The 16,309-nt window shown below is 38.0% G+C and overlaps 1 protein-coding gene across 2 annotated transcripts in view; it reads right to left on the bottom strand.

Moving 5' to 3' along the window:
• Positions 1-16,309, bottom strand: part of MSH3 (mutS homolog 3) — a 169,375-nt gene that overhangs the window by 144,029 nt on the left and 9,037 nt on the right. For both annotated transcript variants that reach the window (XM_065919062.1, XM_065919063.1), the window contains exons 3-8: positions 15,384-15,604; positions 13,866-14,072; positions 12,120-12,236; positions 11,598-11,715; positions 9,615-9,760; positions 6,050-6,216 (exon numbers count right to left, since the gene is read on the bottom strand). In XM_065919062.1, the coding sequence (XP_065775134.1) occupies positions 6,050-6,216; positions 9,615-9,760; positions 11,598-11,715; positions 12,120-12,236; positions 13,866-14,072; positions 15,384-15,604 (976 nt within the window). The remainder of the gene's footprint in view (positions 1-6,049; positions 6,217-9,614; positions 9,761-11,597; positions 11,716-12,119; positions 12,237-13,865; positions 14,073-15,383; positions 15,605-16,309) is intronic.

The following is a 16,309-nucleotide window of genomic DNA, read 5'->3' as shown; positions in this document are numbered from 1 at the left end:
GGGGGCAATCCAGAACACAATCGAGTGTGTTCAGGGCCCATGTCCACTCCCGTGAGATGGAGAGCCCAGCTCCGCCTGGCCAAGAAGAGCTCATCAGAGCTGAAGGTGCAAAGTAAGAGAAAGGGCTCATGATGGTGCTGAGGAGAAGAGTCCTAAGAACTCAGCAAGAGTTTTCTGAGCTGCTGTCGTGTGGGGGCCCCCCAAACAAGCCAGTAGAAATGCCGTCAACCTCAGTATTCTGTATATTAAATCAGATTATTGTTTCTCTCGCCACTCAGTCCTGTCCAACTCTTTGTGACCCCAGGGACGGTAGCCCACAAGGCTCCCCTGCCCACGGGATTCTCCAGGCAAGAACAGAGTCTTGTCCTGGTAGTTGGAAGTCTTACGGTTGACTATTCTGAGGTTACAGAATGGATGTCAACCAGTGTGTTATTTTGTTTTTGGCCTTTGACCCAGTGGCCAATTACCCTTCATCAAGCAGCAGATCTCCAGATACAGACTCTGAATTCACCCAGGAAAGGAAGGTGGACTTTCCCCATTGGCTGCACTTTTAAAATTATTCTAACATGCGTATACTTTCGGTGATACCAAAGAGTAATAAAAACTATTTTAAATGAGAAAATTTGAAAAGGGAGTTTTCGTTTTCTCTTAATCAGACTCACCTATGTACAAAACTGCAGTAAAGATCTGAACAATGGTATTATTAACATAATCTCAGGGCTTTAAAAATTTTATTTTATTAAATTAAAATAATATCCAGGAAGCAACGTTCATTCATACTCAGAAGAATCTCTAGAATAAGATCCTGACTAGAAGCACTTCTGTTCTGGGAAGAAGGTGCAGACACACTCTTTCCCCTCTCTTCTGCTAAGTACAATTCCCTGCATATTATGCATAAAACAAATAGAAGCCAAATCTGGAAGACAGACAGACAGCAGACCAGCAGGGAACCTGAGACCTGAGGAGTGACGTGGAGGGGAGTCCCCTGGGTTTGCTTTTGCCACATACATCCCAGCTTTGGAGGTGAAAAAACTGACCGTCTCCAGTAGGAGCAGACAAAAAGGCTCTAACAAGCCTGCTCTCCCCAGACAAATACGCAGGAACGGTATAGCTAAGCAAGATCGAAAACTCTTAGACAATAACCACCCTACTCTAGTCAAACACCACAGAAAAAAATACCATCTGATCCATACTAGCAAAGGCCAAGGGGGGAACTAGACTGCCTTTCTCACCAGACTGATAAATGGGATCAAAGGGTTAGGGTTAGTTTTTTGCCAAGTATATATTTTTAAATGCCATGTAGTTTCAGAAAATTGTAACAGCGTCAATATTGTAAAAAAAAAAAACATTAACACACACCACAGACCCCATCATTTACAACAGATGGGCTACAACTATGTATACCTACCTTGTCCTGGTTCTCTGACTGGCTCTTTATCCCCTCCTTGTCTGCAACTTTCTATTCTTCTTCCCCCTACTCCCAACTACTGACATTCTCCAAACTCTTTGATCTCATCCTTTTCTTTGCACAATTTCTTCATTTATGAGAACTGTTGCTGATTTTTTTAACTCAACTCACCCATGGAAGCCTCTTTTCTATCACGCCATTCCTTTGCCCAGAGACCCAACTGTTTTCCACTAGAGTTCACACCCCTTGGCTGGATTTTATAGTCCTTGACTCTCTCTTCCACCAACTCTCAACATGAAGTTCTCCTCCAGTCAGAAGAGTCTCCCCTCTGTCTTCACACCTCTTCTAATATTTCCAGCCTGTGTGCCTCAGGGTTCATGTCATCGCCACACATACACAACATATCATTCTTCCCACTACCAATTCGAAGCCCTGCAATCCTGCAAAGGTCCCCAACCCAGCCAACCTCCTCCACAAGGCATTCCTCGGCTGTGCCAGGACCCAGGAAGCTCTCCCTCTCTGCACTCAAAATTGACCATCATCTTCTCTTTTCATCTGACTTGCCTTAAAAATCAGTTTCTTCGAGAACTAGTAAATATTAACTAATATTTGTTGATTGCTTCCGATAGCTTTCTTCTTTCATAAGCAAATCTCTAAGCTAAAGTGATCTTAACTGCAGTTAACACTGCACTTAAAAATCATTTGTTTTTCCTTTGCTTCTCTCTATAGAGAAAATGTAAGAACGTGTACATTCTTACAACAATCGGAAAAGATAACAATTAAGATAGTAAGAATAATCTCCTAAGAACCAAACTGAAATCTTAAAAACACATTTTACATAAATGATCTATAAAATTTACATAAATTATCTATAAAAGATAATTCACTGAAGAAAAATCAACAGTTTAACATTATTTAGAAATAATAACTATTTTTATACTACATTTGACTAGTATTCATCCTAAATTTTCATACAATACAAAGTAAGTCTTTACCTAGACACATAAAAAGTGAAGCTTTTTGTAGTCTTTACGGCGTAATACATAATAAATGAAATGCTTTTGGCACCCTCTTGTGGTCAAAGTTTAAAAATACAAAGCCAAAAACTCCCTAATACATACTTAAAATGGATATTGTCATTTCAAGCCGTTCTGGCTTTTCTCACAAACTTTATAATTTCTTCCATATTAGTAAAATATCAACCATTAACTGACAAAAACTGCTTGTTTTACTTTCTGGTTTAAAGTGAAAGAAAAAGAATGAATTCTGAATCTGAGACACAATAAACTACTACTCATCACTACTTAAAGAAGATACCAAAAACAAACAAACAAACAAACTTTTCTCCTTGACAGTTCAATGCTGTATTATTTACTGATAGTAAATATGGAACAGAGTTTTGGCAAGTTATGTTCTTCATTCCCTAATTAAAAGCATTCCTTATCCCCATTGCTAACATTTTTTAAAAACAAGGCTAGGAATTGTATCTCAGGTTGACAAAGGCTAAATTTTATGGATGCTTAAGTGGACCCACTAGCATTCAGAAAGTAATTAAGGGAGGACCACACCTACACAGTAAAGGAAAATAAAGGAAAAATGAGTTAGAAGTCAAATGTAAAAAAAAAAGTTTAATAATAAATTGATTAAAACAAAATATAAACAATTATGTAAGCACTGGCAGAATAAGGAGAGATATTTCTACATATAAAAATAATGGAATGTTCCAGTAAGTATGGAGAACTTACTTGGTCTAGGCAGCATACTAAAAATACAAAGAAATAGTGATTAAAATATAATCAAAAATGTTTTTTCAAGAGTCAAAAGAAAAAGAAATCCCCAAGAAGCAAAACCAATATGAAAACAGCTGCAAATGGGCGATGACACCATAAAGGACCATGCACAGACAGCAGTGTGAAGTCCCCACACACCTCCAGTAGGAGTTCCTGGAGAGTGTAGAAGAGAGGCAGTATTTAAAAAGGCAACAGACAGCAGGAATAATAAAAAGAACGGCTTCCATCTACACAGAGCCTTCTACGCTGGCACTGTTTCAAGCACTTTATATTAACCTTTTTTCTTGGTCTTAAAACAGTGTTTTAATAAATAAACAGTATCTCCTATAAAGTTATTTGCGTATACATAGGTTATCCTAATTTTAGGGTTACTTTCCCAGGCAACCATTAATTCTGCTGCGACAGCCTGATTGCCACTACTCTGAGCTGATACAGCTCAAGCAGGATGACGCTCCATCTGACAACATAGTTGTTTGGTCACTCAGTTATGTCCAACTCTTTGTGACACCATGGACTGTATTCCACCAGGCTCCTCTGTCCATGGAATTTTCCAGGCAAGATTACTAGAGAGGGTTGCCATTCCTTCTTCAGACAATATAGTGAAAGTGAAAGTGAAGTCGCTCAGTCGTGTCTGACTCTGTGAACCCATGGACTGCAGCCCACCAGGCTCCTCCCTCCATGGGATTTTCCAGGCAAGAATACTGGAGTGGGTTGCCATTTCCTTCTCCAGGATATATTAACTTTTTATATTTACTCTTCACAACAATCCTAAGAGGTACATGCTCTTACTTTCTCTGTTTTAAAGAAAAGGAAACTGAAGACAACACAATTGGGTGATTCACCCAAAGTCACTAAGGGGAAAGTCAATTTTTTCAACCCAAACCCTATGTCACAAGAATCACACTGTTTCACTGTTTGACATTTGAATATCTATTACTCCATTCTGTCCATAGATATAGATCAGCTTTAGATTGAACAGAAGTGAAAGTGAAGTCACTCAGTCGTGTCCAACTCTTTGCCACCCCACAGACTGACTATAGCCCACCAGGCTCCTCCGTCCATGGGATTTTCCAGGCAAGAATACTGGAGTGGGTTGCCAAAATGTGGATTAATTGTTGACTATGTTTAGTCCATTATGTGAGTAAAATAAAAATTACATATGGTTAGTAAACACAGAAAAAATTACATACTCCCAATGCTAACCAGAGAAATACAAATTAAAACAAGACAAAGGCAGTTATCAAATTTGGTAAAACCCACATATGACACCCAAACTATCTTTGGTATACCAAATGGCTTTTGAATCTCATCTCATGAGTAAACATTTATGAATATCCTCAGGCAATGCTGCCTACCAGCAAAAAAATTCAGTTTTGGCAATGTCTTTGTGGAATGTTTGATATTTTATTGAATTCTGCCTTTATTGTTTTACAAAAATAAATGAAAATCAGAAAAACGAATGTGTTGATTCAACTGATTAACTTTAGTCTTACATCTAAATTAATCAAGTATACACTCAGTTATGAAGGAAAATTAAAATCAAAAACACAAAATATGAGAAACACGGTTTTAGAAGACTCCAAAAAGTCTTCTGAGATTTTATTAATTTTTTAGCTTTCCAAATGCAGCATTCCTGATCAGTCTATTTGTCTGACTTTTGATTATTCAAGTTTGAACACTGTCAGAAAAGGATTAAGAACAAAATAAGGGGAATTCATGCAAAATTTTAATCTATCCAATTGGCAGAAATTATTTCAATGATCACTTCCCATGCTACCAAGGAAAAAAAATACATAGGAAATTTTAAGTTAAAAATTAAAAAAAGATACAAAACTGACTTTGCAACATGAATCAAAATTTATAAACAAAAAGAAAGGATATATATAAACAGAAATAATATACCAAAATGTTTAACAGTAGTTATCTCTGTGTTATAGCTTACTGTTATGTTTATGGGACTTTTATAACTCTTAACTTTTCCTGAATGAATATGGATTAGTGTTCTAATCAGGAAAACACATTATGAAAGCTACTCTGAAAGAATTTTAAGTCAAAGGAAAAAGGAACATTCAACTCAAAGAACAAAGAAACATACAGAACTTCACTGAATCATTCAGTTTGATTTTCCAACTGATTTGTCAACCCATTAAACATAAATCTTCATGGGTTCTCAGGCCTGACGTCCAAACTCCTCAGTACCTGACGTCCTCTTCACTGGAGCCCCAGCACAACTTTCCAGCCTCCTCCCACCAAACTTCTTGGGGAACAGCACAGAATCGCCCACCTGGGCATCTTCATGTCTGTCATGGATACACCACGCTTTGTGAATCCAGTTAGGTCTGGACCTATCTTCCTCTCCCGTTGGATTATAGATGCTGCAGACACACATTACAAGCACATCTTCCTCCATAGGCCACAGTGCCTAGCACACGGCCTCATCAACAAGAGGAGTGACCACAGATCTAGTAAATTCGACTACTGGACTCAGCCACAAATTGAAACTTACAGCAAAAATAAGGCATTTCCAAAATTACATAAATCTTCTAAGAAATTCTTATCTCCAGAAACTGAAGATCAGCTACCAAATAATCTCATTAAGCAATACCATAACACTTTCCTTACCATATAATATCATCAAATATCATAAACCCCTTTAAAAAGAGCAATCTCTAAAGGCCTACATTAAGGTGACATTATGGGTAATTCTGTTCCTCTTTTTTGAAATTTCCACTACTATGATGAAATATTTTTATAAATAAAAACGATTTTCAACGACTTTGACAAGCATTCACGTGGGAATCAGATCTAGGTTTCAGAATCCACATTATCTTCCAGCGATGTGCCAACTCACCTCACAGCCGTAACCCGGTGGATGAGAATCTCCGTTTGCTCAGACAAGTCTGATGGAAGCAGAAGCTCCACTGGCTGCAGGCACAGTATCCGAGTTTCGAGCTCTGAGCGGGAAGCGGAGTCCTGGAAACTGTCGAACACAACCTCACCTGTGGCGGGCTGCACTCCCTAAAGACAAAAACACACAGGCACAGAAAATATATCTTTCCCCATTGTAACTATGGCACAGCATTAATAAACATGGAAATAGTAAAGACGACACTCATGAGTATGTACTTGAATTTCTAAAGTGTTTGAAAACCTGTCTGCTTTCCAAGACTTTTACATAAGAAATCAGATTCACCAATATTTAAACTATGCTAGCTGGGACTATAGACATCCTGAGTCCAGCCAAATCCTGGATATAAAACACAGGATGAAGCGACTATGACTAGTCACCAAACCCTCCTGGGTCTCAGGGTCCTCCTCTGTAAGTGGGAACCAGGTTACTTCCCTCACAAAGTTACTGTGAGGGTCAAATCAGAAAACAAATGAACACTTTGTAAGCTGTAAAGTGCTATACATATAGTAGTTATTATTGCTAAAAGTAATAAGTGATATGCTCCTAGTACCCTGGCCACCAGAGGAGGAGTAAGTTACTATTTTGTCATATAATGTAAATAAAAAGTATACTTTTGCCAAAAACAAAATCAAATATAAGGAAATCTGACTAAACCCCATGTGCACAGTCTATCCAGGGAAATAACCATGAGAACTGAGAGCCACTTACATCACCCCAAGCCAATAATAGCAAAGAAAATCTGGAAACAGATCACAGTTCGGAAAAGTAGAAAAAAATTAAGTCATTTACTCATAGGTCAAGAGGCAATATAGTGGTGGAGGCAAGATTCACATAGTCTGACTCCACAAGTCACACTCCTATTCATTATTGATAATTAAGAAAGGCCTGGGGCCAGTTACAGACTGTGAGCAAACAGGAGGAAAAATAACATTCCCTACACTCAAACACGGCTGGTGGAAAGTCAACCAACACAGCCTCTTCGAAAAACAGTCTGGCATTTCCTAGGAAAGCTGAAAGCATCCTGTAAAAATATCCCGTAACTCAGCAATTTCTCCCCTGGGTTAAGAAACTCAGGCACATGCATATCAGAAGCCATGTATTAATACAAAAATGTCCACAGTGCATACCCTGTACAAGCAGAAACTGGGACGAATCCACTTGTCCCTTAATGGGAGAATGAATAAATTGTAAAATGAAATACAATGTGGCAATGCAACAAAAGAACTACTAAAGTAACACATGCAAATAAACCTCACGTACAAAATGATAAACAAAGAAGCAAGATCCAAAAGGAGTAAATACAACATGTTTATATTAATATACTGCTTAAGGTGGTAAAATTGGATCAAAAAGCGAGGGAATTATTATCTTAAAGTCTGGATTATGGTTATTTCTGGAGGCAAGGGGCCCTTTTGTGAACGGTGTTTATATTTTCTAACCTGAGGGGCTATCTCACATTACACTGGTAATTTTTGATTTATGCATTTTTTCTTGACTTTTTTTTTTAATCACTCATTCTTGGCTCAAGAAGTTCCTTAATTCTAGCCCATAGGCCTTCTCTAGTGGCCAGATAACGGAACTGTAACTACTCCCAATCTACAACTGGGTTTATCTCCCAATCTACAACCAAACTTGTATAAAAGCTATTTACAGAAGTTCAAGTAATAAATGTATTGGCCAAATTCCTCTTTGTTTTTTTAATCAGAGAAATGGTCTATATCGTAAAACCTGCAACATCTACTACTCCGTGTGATATGTGACACTGAGAAGCCCACAGGCCGTCTACAGACAGAGGGTCTGACTGCACTGGCGCTACGACAGTAAAGCCTTTGATTTCAGACTAACTCCCAGTATCCAAAGGATGACTCCTAGGTAGTGACTGGGGAGCAAGCGACACTCATCACAACAGACAGACACCCAGCCAGAGCGGGGCTCAGGGAGACGAGACGTCTCAGCCACACTGCATTGGAGGGCCTTGTCCAGAGGAGAGCTGGACATGGAACACTGCTCGGCGGTTTCTGGCAGCCTGGGTGGGAGTTTGAGAGAGAATGGACATGTGTATGTGTATATGCAGGGCTGAGGCTCTCCACTGTTCACCCGAAATGATCACAACACAGTTATACCCCAACGCAGAATACAAAGCTAAAAAAAAAAAAAAAAAAAAGAGTAAGACCCAAGAAAATGACTGAGATGGAAACTATCGATTCTCATTTCTCACATGCCAGTTCATACACTATGTTCACTTTGGCAAGATGCCAAAGAGTATTTCTAAAAGCACGAAATAGGAGTTGTAAAAACAATCAGCTCTGCTCCTTAGACTGAGTTCCAGGTAAGTATAAAATAGCACATTACATCTGTTAAAACTAAAAAGCAAATAACTTTACTATTTGTAGATAGGTTCAACTGCCTGCAGCTACATAAAAAGTGCTTCTCGAGGGAGGGGGGATCGGGATGGGGAATACATGTAACTATATGGCTGATTCATGTCAATGTATGACAAAACCCACTGAAAAAAAAAAAAAAAAAAAAAAAAAAAAAAAAAAAAAGTGCTTCTCGAGGATAAAAAAATACAATCATTTAGAGTCCCCAATAGTAACACTAACTCCCAGAGAGAATGTCTTACTTTTAAGCAAACAACAAAGTTAGTACCAAGTTATGCAGCCACAATGAGGTATCAAAGGTATTCTGGAGACATTTGGGCTGTAAGAATTTTTACTAATATTGTAGCTGGTTGCAAAAGCTCAAATATATAAACAGAATGGGTTATTACTTAGGCGAGGAGTCCTGCTTCTGCTTAACAGAACAATGGAGTCTAAGAGTAGTTCCAAGGGGCCCTTAAGTCTAAGATTTTAAGCAGAGTCCAAATAGGTCTCTAAATGGGCAAATCTGCTCGCAAACTGCCAGAAGGCAAGATCAATACAACTACAATTCACAAACTATACTCACCTGGAAGACTGGTTATAAATATTCCTAATGTTTATTTATTTTTCCATTTATTTTTATTAGTTGGAGACTAGTTACTTTACAATATTGTAGTGGTTTTTGCCATACATTAAAAATGGACTTTTGAATTGGCCAGTTATAACCCTTAACTACTCTTTCCTCTAAAACTAGATATGACAAACCCATAATTGTTTGCCTTTAACTTCAAATCTAGAGGAAATTTGTAAAACCCTTTGTTATCCATGCATGTGTTGACTTAAATGTTTTATTCTGCTATCTGAACACTGTCTGCATACATGCCTGTCACTGTGTCTATCTTCAACCCTAAACTACTAGAGCACATGGACAGAACACTACTTGGATCCCTCCAAAACACAGACTGCCAAACAGTCATGTAAGAAGATTAATATTTTAACATATAAAATTAGGACGGAAATGTTTTTCTAGTACAATTACTTGAAGACACAACCCATCAAATAGCCTCATTATAAACCATACATGATTTCTCATATTTAAAGATACCATGAACATATCATTTGTTCTTCAACTACAAAGTACTTACCACAACTCCAATGGAAACGCTCCCCTTTTTTTTGTCTTTAACGTTTTCTTTGTTTTCACAGATACACAGAAGATAGCTGGTAGAAGTATCAGTCATTACCTCATCGACGTTTACAGCGTCATCCAGCTTGACTAAAGGATTCACATGTAATAATTATTAAGGAAAAACAATTGCTACAGTCCCATGAGCTTTTCCTCCTTAAAATAACAGTTCATTTTCCTGGACATTTTTGCTCTATACAAAATCTTTCATACAGCATTCATTCTTCTGATTTACACTGATCATAGTTACAATGCCATATCTTCCCTAACATATAAGATTCATGAGAACAGACAACTATTATCCTCTCACTTCCAAAAGGCCTGGAATATACCTCAAATCCTATGGAAGCCCAAACATAATCCTTGAATCCTTAACAATCCCATAAAGCTTAATTCCCCAAGTCACAGCATGAATACACTAAAATAGTGTAAATCACTTCCCCTTGGTAAAGTGCCTAACACCTCTCAGACATAGCAAGAGAATTTTTTAAAAAACATGAGAAAACCAAAAAAGAAAACAGAAACATATGTGTGTGTGTGTGTGTGTGTGCGCGCGCGTCTGTGCACATGCGTGCATAATAAGTTCATTAAATAAATTCTCAGGGATGAAAGCTGTTTTTGGACATAGTCAGTCTGGGAACACTCACTTTGGGCATCAGCTGATAAGAGAGTAAAAGAGAAGTGGGAAGGGGTGGTGTTTTAGAAGCAGGCCTTAAAAAAAAGATTCAAGTTTGGGCAAAAGAAACAACAGAATTACCAAGTTCTTACAGCCTGATCAGCTCAAAACAATACAGAGCTGTTAATAGTTTGGGGTCCATTCTGAGTGAAAAACTGTTCCCTATTCATGGTATTAACAGAAAAAAACAGCTTTCACGGTGTGGGTAGAAGCTCCGTAGGACTCTAAATAAGCAGATCTGTAATAAAAATAACAGAAATACTACTGTCACACAGAGTCATTTAAGACTTTATCCCTACATTCTTTTATTCTGAGAGACCTGACCCCATCCCACAGTAAACAAAGTACTTCCTTATCATATTTTATATGTAATTATTCAGTTTTTTTAAGTTGACAAAATTTTATGACTCTGCTGTTAAAATGATTTGGCTTCAAGTAACTCATTGAACTGATAAATGACCAAAAACTGGGGAGCAGTCACTGTATATACTGAAGATTCTTACAAAGTGAGAAAGCTTACAATCCATTTTCAAAAGTAGTAAAATTCTTATGACACTAACAGTTAATGAAGATGACCAACTATTATCTTTTATAAGCAGTTAACTGTGTGTTAACTTTGTAGTTTTCACACTGTGACGTTAGTAAGTTATTTTGTAAGTCTCACTTAGGAAGATGTACAGGAGTTTGTAAGCCTAAGCAACCAACCACTGATAACACAGGCCTTGGGAAGATGTGATTTCACATCAGTTGCTGACTTGTCATCATTTACCAGGCTCTCTTTCTTTCTCTTAAAATATGATGACCTCTTCTTTAACTGTGGCTTTTGAAAAATGCCTCTTTCTAGCCAAAGCCAACCCTTCTCTCTTCAGTTATCACACTAATCAGAGGTCCAAGTAACCATACTGCCTCATCTCATCAAAAAGGTACCCAATCACAGTTTGGAATGGACATGTACAGACTGCTATATCTAACATGGATAACCAACGAGGACCTATGGTATCGGGCCCCTGGAACTCAGCTCAGTGTTATGTGGCAGCCTGGACGGGAGGGGAGTTTGGGGGAGAACACACACATGTATGTACATGGCTAAGTCCCTTGGCTGTTCACCTGAAACTACCACAACACTGCTAATCAGCTACATCCCAATACAAAATACAAAGTTTATTTTTTTTAAAAGTACCCAATCAAAGAACAGTTTTTTAAAATGTCATTTAAAACAAAGGCCTTGTAACATTTAAGAAAAAAATTCCTACTCAAAAAGGATATCTTCTCCAATAAGTGTAGATTTTGTATAAAGAGCAGTCAGTTTCCGGGAAAAGAGTGAACTTTTGTTGTCCCCAATAGCCTTCAAAGCAGCTGTTTCAGTCTGCTTCACAACTCCCACCTTCAACAAAGGCAATAAACACTGCATGTTAAATATGATGGAAAACTTGTTAAGATGGCATTATTTCTAGTTTAGAAGTTTAATTTTGAAACATCTAAAATAAACAAACTAATCCACAATGTCCAGATGTAGGACTTAAGTTTAAGTAATAAATAACACAGGGACCTTGCAAGTGTGGATAAATCACTAAGAATACACTCCAACACACGGTTGAAAATTTTTTTTACCCTAAATATCTAATATGTTAAAAACTCATGAAGATAAAGTGCTAATAATTATGACAAACTTTAATTTCTCCAAAATGCCCAATTCCAAAACCAATTACAGCCTCCCACCTTAGAAACGCCTCCCTCTCCAGAAGAGACTCCAACCCCCTTTTCCCACAAATTGAAGCCAAAGCTGACCTTATACCCTTTGGCCACAAGGCGGCGTACGTGAACGAACAGTCGGTGAGTAGGTATGCTGGCTGTCATAAAGTTGTGATCTAAATGGCAATAGATATTGAGCTCCCGGGCTGCAATCTAAAAAAATGTTTAAAGAAAATATCAGTAAGTCTCTGTTTCAAGATTCCCTGTGTGGTGCTTGTCCACTTCATTAAAAATCCATCCAGGTATATATTTAGGATTTGTGCACTTCTCCAAGTGGTATGTCAATAAAACATTTAAAAGATATTCCCTGTGCAGAAGCCTATGGTTTCATCTTTTTTTAACAGTGTCCATGGCCTCAAGGCCAACATCTATATCTATAAACAACTTGGAAAAATATGACATGTTTTCTTTTACGTCCTTAGATCTATCAAAACCTTAAAGTGCTGAACTTTCCCTGTGCAAAACAGATTAAGAGTATAATGGAATAAGAATTTGCTACTTAGCATGTGCAAATAACTGAAAATTAGGAGATAGGACACAGTGTACATAAATGATGAACCTCCCTGGACAGAGGGAATCTTTGAGGAAGTGAAAAGAAAACCCCATGGTCTGGTTGGCTAATCAATGACACGCGAGTGATAGGAATGTGGAACCCTGTAGCACCACCTGATTCCCTACTTTTTTCTAAGAAGCATCATGGCAGACTTCCCTGGTGGTCCAGTGGTTGAGGGTCCTCCTGCCAACACAGGGGACCTGGGTTTGATCCCTGGTCTGGGAAGATTCCGCATGCCATGGGGCAGCCATGCCCAGGCACCACAACTACTGAGCTTGTGCTCCAGGGCCTAGAGGTCAGAACTACTGAGCCCACATGCTCCAACTACTGAAGCCTGCTTGCCTAGAGCCCGTGCTCCACAAGAGAAGCCACTGCAATGAGAAGCTTGTGCATCTCAACAAAGAGCAACCCAAAGACTAAGACAGCAAAATGACTGATCTACAAAGACCTGTAGGACTTCACTCACCTGTCTGTAGGCCAACAGAGTTAATGTGCTCATCTAAGAAAATTCATAAAGTAAAGGTAAAGAGAGGACTATTAGACATCTCAGTTTTTTTTTTGGTGTGAGTCTTCATTAGGAATACTCACATGATTATGATTCATTCACTAACTATTTGCTTCATCCACAATTAACTTTTGACGGATGAAAGTCACTAGGTAAGCAGCATGGAGCATAAGTACGAACATTCCAAGCAGAACCACTCACTTCCCCACAGATTCAGCATCCACCAAGCCTGCTTCTGTTTATATGTAGTGTTTACTTTAAATGAAAGCTTTAAATGGGGCTTCCCTGGTGGCTCAGGGGTAAAGAATCTACCTGCAATGCAGGAGACCCCAGTTCCATTCCTGGGCTGGGAAGATCCTCTGGAAAAGGGATAGGCTACCCATGCCAGTATTCTTGGACCTCCCTGGAGGCTCAGCTGGTAAAGAATCCGCCTGCAGTGCCGGAGACCTGGGTCCGATCCCTGGATTGGGAAGATCCCCTGGAGAAGGGAACAACTACCCACTCTAGTATTCTGGCCGGGAGAATTCCATTGACTCTATAGTCCATGGGGTCGCAAAAAGTTGGACACGACTGAGTAACTTTCACTTTTCTTAAATGGAAGCATTTTAAAAGGCACCCGATTACACTAGATTTTTCATCGGGTCAGAAAGCGAAATGAAAACACTGGAAAATATTTAAGGCTGGACAAGAAAATCATGAAATAATGCCTAAGAAAATAACTTACCTCTGCATCTTCCCCAAAGAATCTATACTTATATCCACATTCCACACACAAAATTGCATCTTTCTGCTGCTGCTTCATTTCTAAGTATTGTAATTCTAAGGGTGTGTAGATGCTTTTAGTCCGTTTATTAGATGGTTTAGAATCAGAAGTTTTCTGTAGGTTTTCATAACTCTTTTGTGATGGTCCAAAATGGCTGAATGTCTTGTCCTGGCAACCGAAAGATTTTTATAGTTTAAAAAGTATTAACCATAATAATAGTTCAAGAGAGAAAGACAGAATGTAAATTTGGCACAAAGCTAGTAATTGGTGAATCCAGGTGAAAGGTTTACAGGAGAGTACTGTACATTTAGGCAAATTTTCTTGCACATTTGGAATTCTTTCAAAGTAAATGACTTTAAAAAATTGAGCCAAACTAAATTACCACTTAATATCTTAAGCAAATTTTGAAAGCCTAAAATAAAAAAATGTCATATATTATATGTTTTTTTTCCGGCCAGTTCATGAATCTGAACTTTGCAGAAAGGAGTGTGAACTTCTGAAAATCACATACAAAATTGTGTTGGTCTGAGTATTCTTCTGAGTAAAGAGTCCATAGTTTCATTAGATTTAAATGACTCAAAAAAAAAGTAAAGGACTATTTCTTTAATTCAGAAGTTCTCAACCATGGCTACACATTAAAATGAGAGTTTTTAAATGATACCCAAGTTCAGTTTTTCATGAAACTAAGTAAACATGATTCTGAGAAAGGGTTCTGATGATTTTTTTTTTGAAAGTTCTGTTCTCCAGGTGATTCTTTTTTTTTAACTGACATATAGTTGACACACAATATCATGTTAGTTTCAGGTGTGCAACATGGTGATCTGACAATCAAATACATCATGAAATGACCACAAGTCCAGTAATCAATTGTCACCATACAAAATTATTACAGTAAGGTGATCTTATTTAAAGCTGGGCTTTACCACTAATTCTGAATTATAGATTTCAACAATGGATCAAGAGTTAAATTCCCTGATTTTGCAATGGTGAAAAACACTAATAGTCACAAGACAGTAGAAGAAGTAAGGCACCCATATGTATTTAGCTAACTTTTCTATTTACTGTATCAGCCAAGCTTTCAACTGAAAACCTCAAAACATCTCTATAAATTATTTACCATGATTTTCTAGACTAATCATGGAAACTATAAGAAGGACTATAAGAAACTGTGCTTCTATTAATTATTAATAAAGAATTACCTCCAAATTAGTGACTCCTAACCTAGGCTGTATATCAGAATCAGCTGGGAGGTTTTATTTTGTGTTGTTTTAATAAAACCAATCTATCCCACCATAAAAGTAAATCAGAATCTCCAGGAATTAAAAAAAAAAATCTAAGAGGCAGAAGCTCCCTCAGCTGATTTGGACGATCAGCCAGGTTTGGGAACCCATGTCCCGGGTGAACCCACAGAACCTAATGGTACTTGAGAACCTACCATTCTAAGTTAACTGGATATCCATCCATATAAGAGTCACATACCTTTTGACTAGTTTGGGATTTGGAATCTTCAGAAGAAACTGCATTCTTTGCACGTAGAAGATCAATATCCTCAAAATCAGTACATTTTGGCAGAACTGCAAACTTCTTCTGAAGAGGTTCTGTGTGGACTCTGTTTTGAGGAAGGGCAGAATCGCAGCAGAATTCTTTCAGTTTTTCCAGAGACTTTAAAACAGTTCTGGTCCTCAGATGTTTCTTGGGCTCTTAGCAAATCAGACGAAAACATAACAATAGTATTTTGTCTCATTATGTCAATTCATAATCAGCATAGGATTTTTACAGAAGGAGCTTCTCAGTTAAGGCAATGAATCTAACTATAATGTGATAAAGAAATAAAGAAATCTTGGGTTCAGGTTGAAGATGGCAATAATGAAACACACATCTAATTTCACTTCATCCTGAAACCTTATTAAAAACTACAATACAGCAGAGAGAAGAAGAGATGACAACTGCAAACAAAATATCTCAAAGTAGAAGGAAAAATGGATGAGCAATAACCAATTTAGTATACCTGAGAGCTAAATCCTAAGTCAGTAATATTCAAAACCAAGAACCAATCCTATTTACAACACAAAATGAAAGGGTCAAGAATCACTGCAAGAGTAGCTCTGGAAATGGAAAAATGGGAGGTTCTAAAACAAAGAGGGCTGTGAACGGGAAGGGGGCTTGGGGGAGAATGGACAGATGTACATGTACAGCTGAGTCAATTCGCTGTTCACCTAAAACCCACAACATTGTTAATCAGTCATACTCCCATATAAAATAGTTTAACAAGTAAATAAAGTAAAATCAAATAAATAGGACTGGTTCAAAACAAATCCTTAGACCCCTAGCCCCTCCAAGCTCAAAGATAGCTGTCCTCCACCTCCCTCAGAAGAAGACTGGCAATTTCTCTGGAAAAGGCAAAA

The sequence above is a fragment of the Muntiacus reevesi genome, chromosome 1 (assembly GCF_963930625.1).
Source record: "Muntiacus reevesi chromosome 1, mMunRee1.1, whole genome shotgun sequence".
Lineage (NCBI taxonomy): Eukaryota > Metazoa > Chordata > Mammalia > Artiodactyla > Cervidae > Muntiacus > Muntiacus reevesi.
This window is presented reverse-complemented; position numbering and strand designations above follow the sequence as displayed.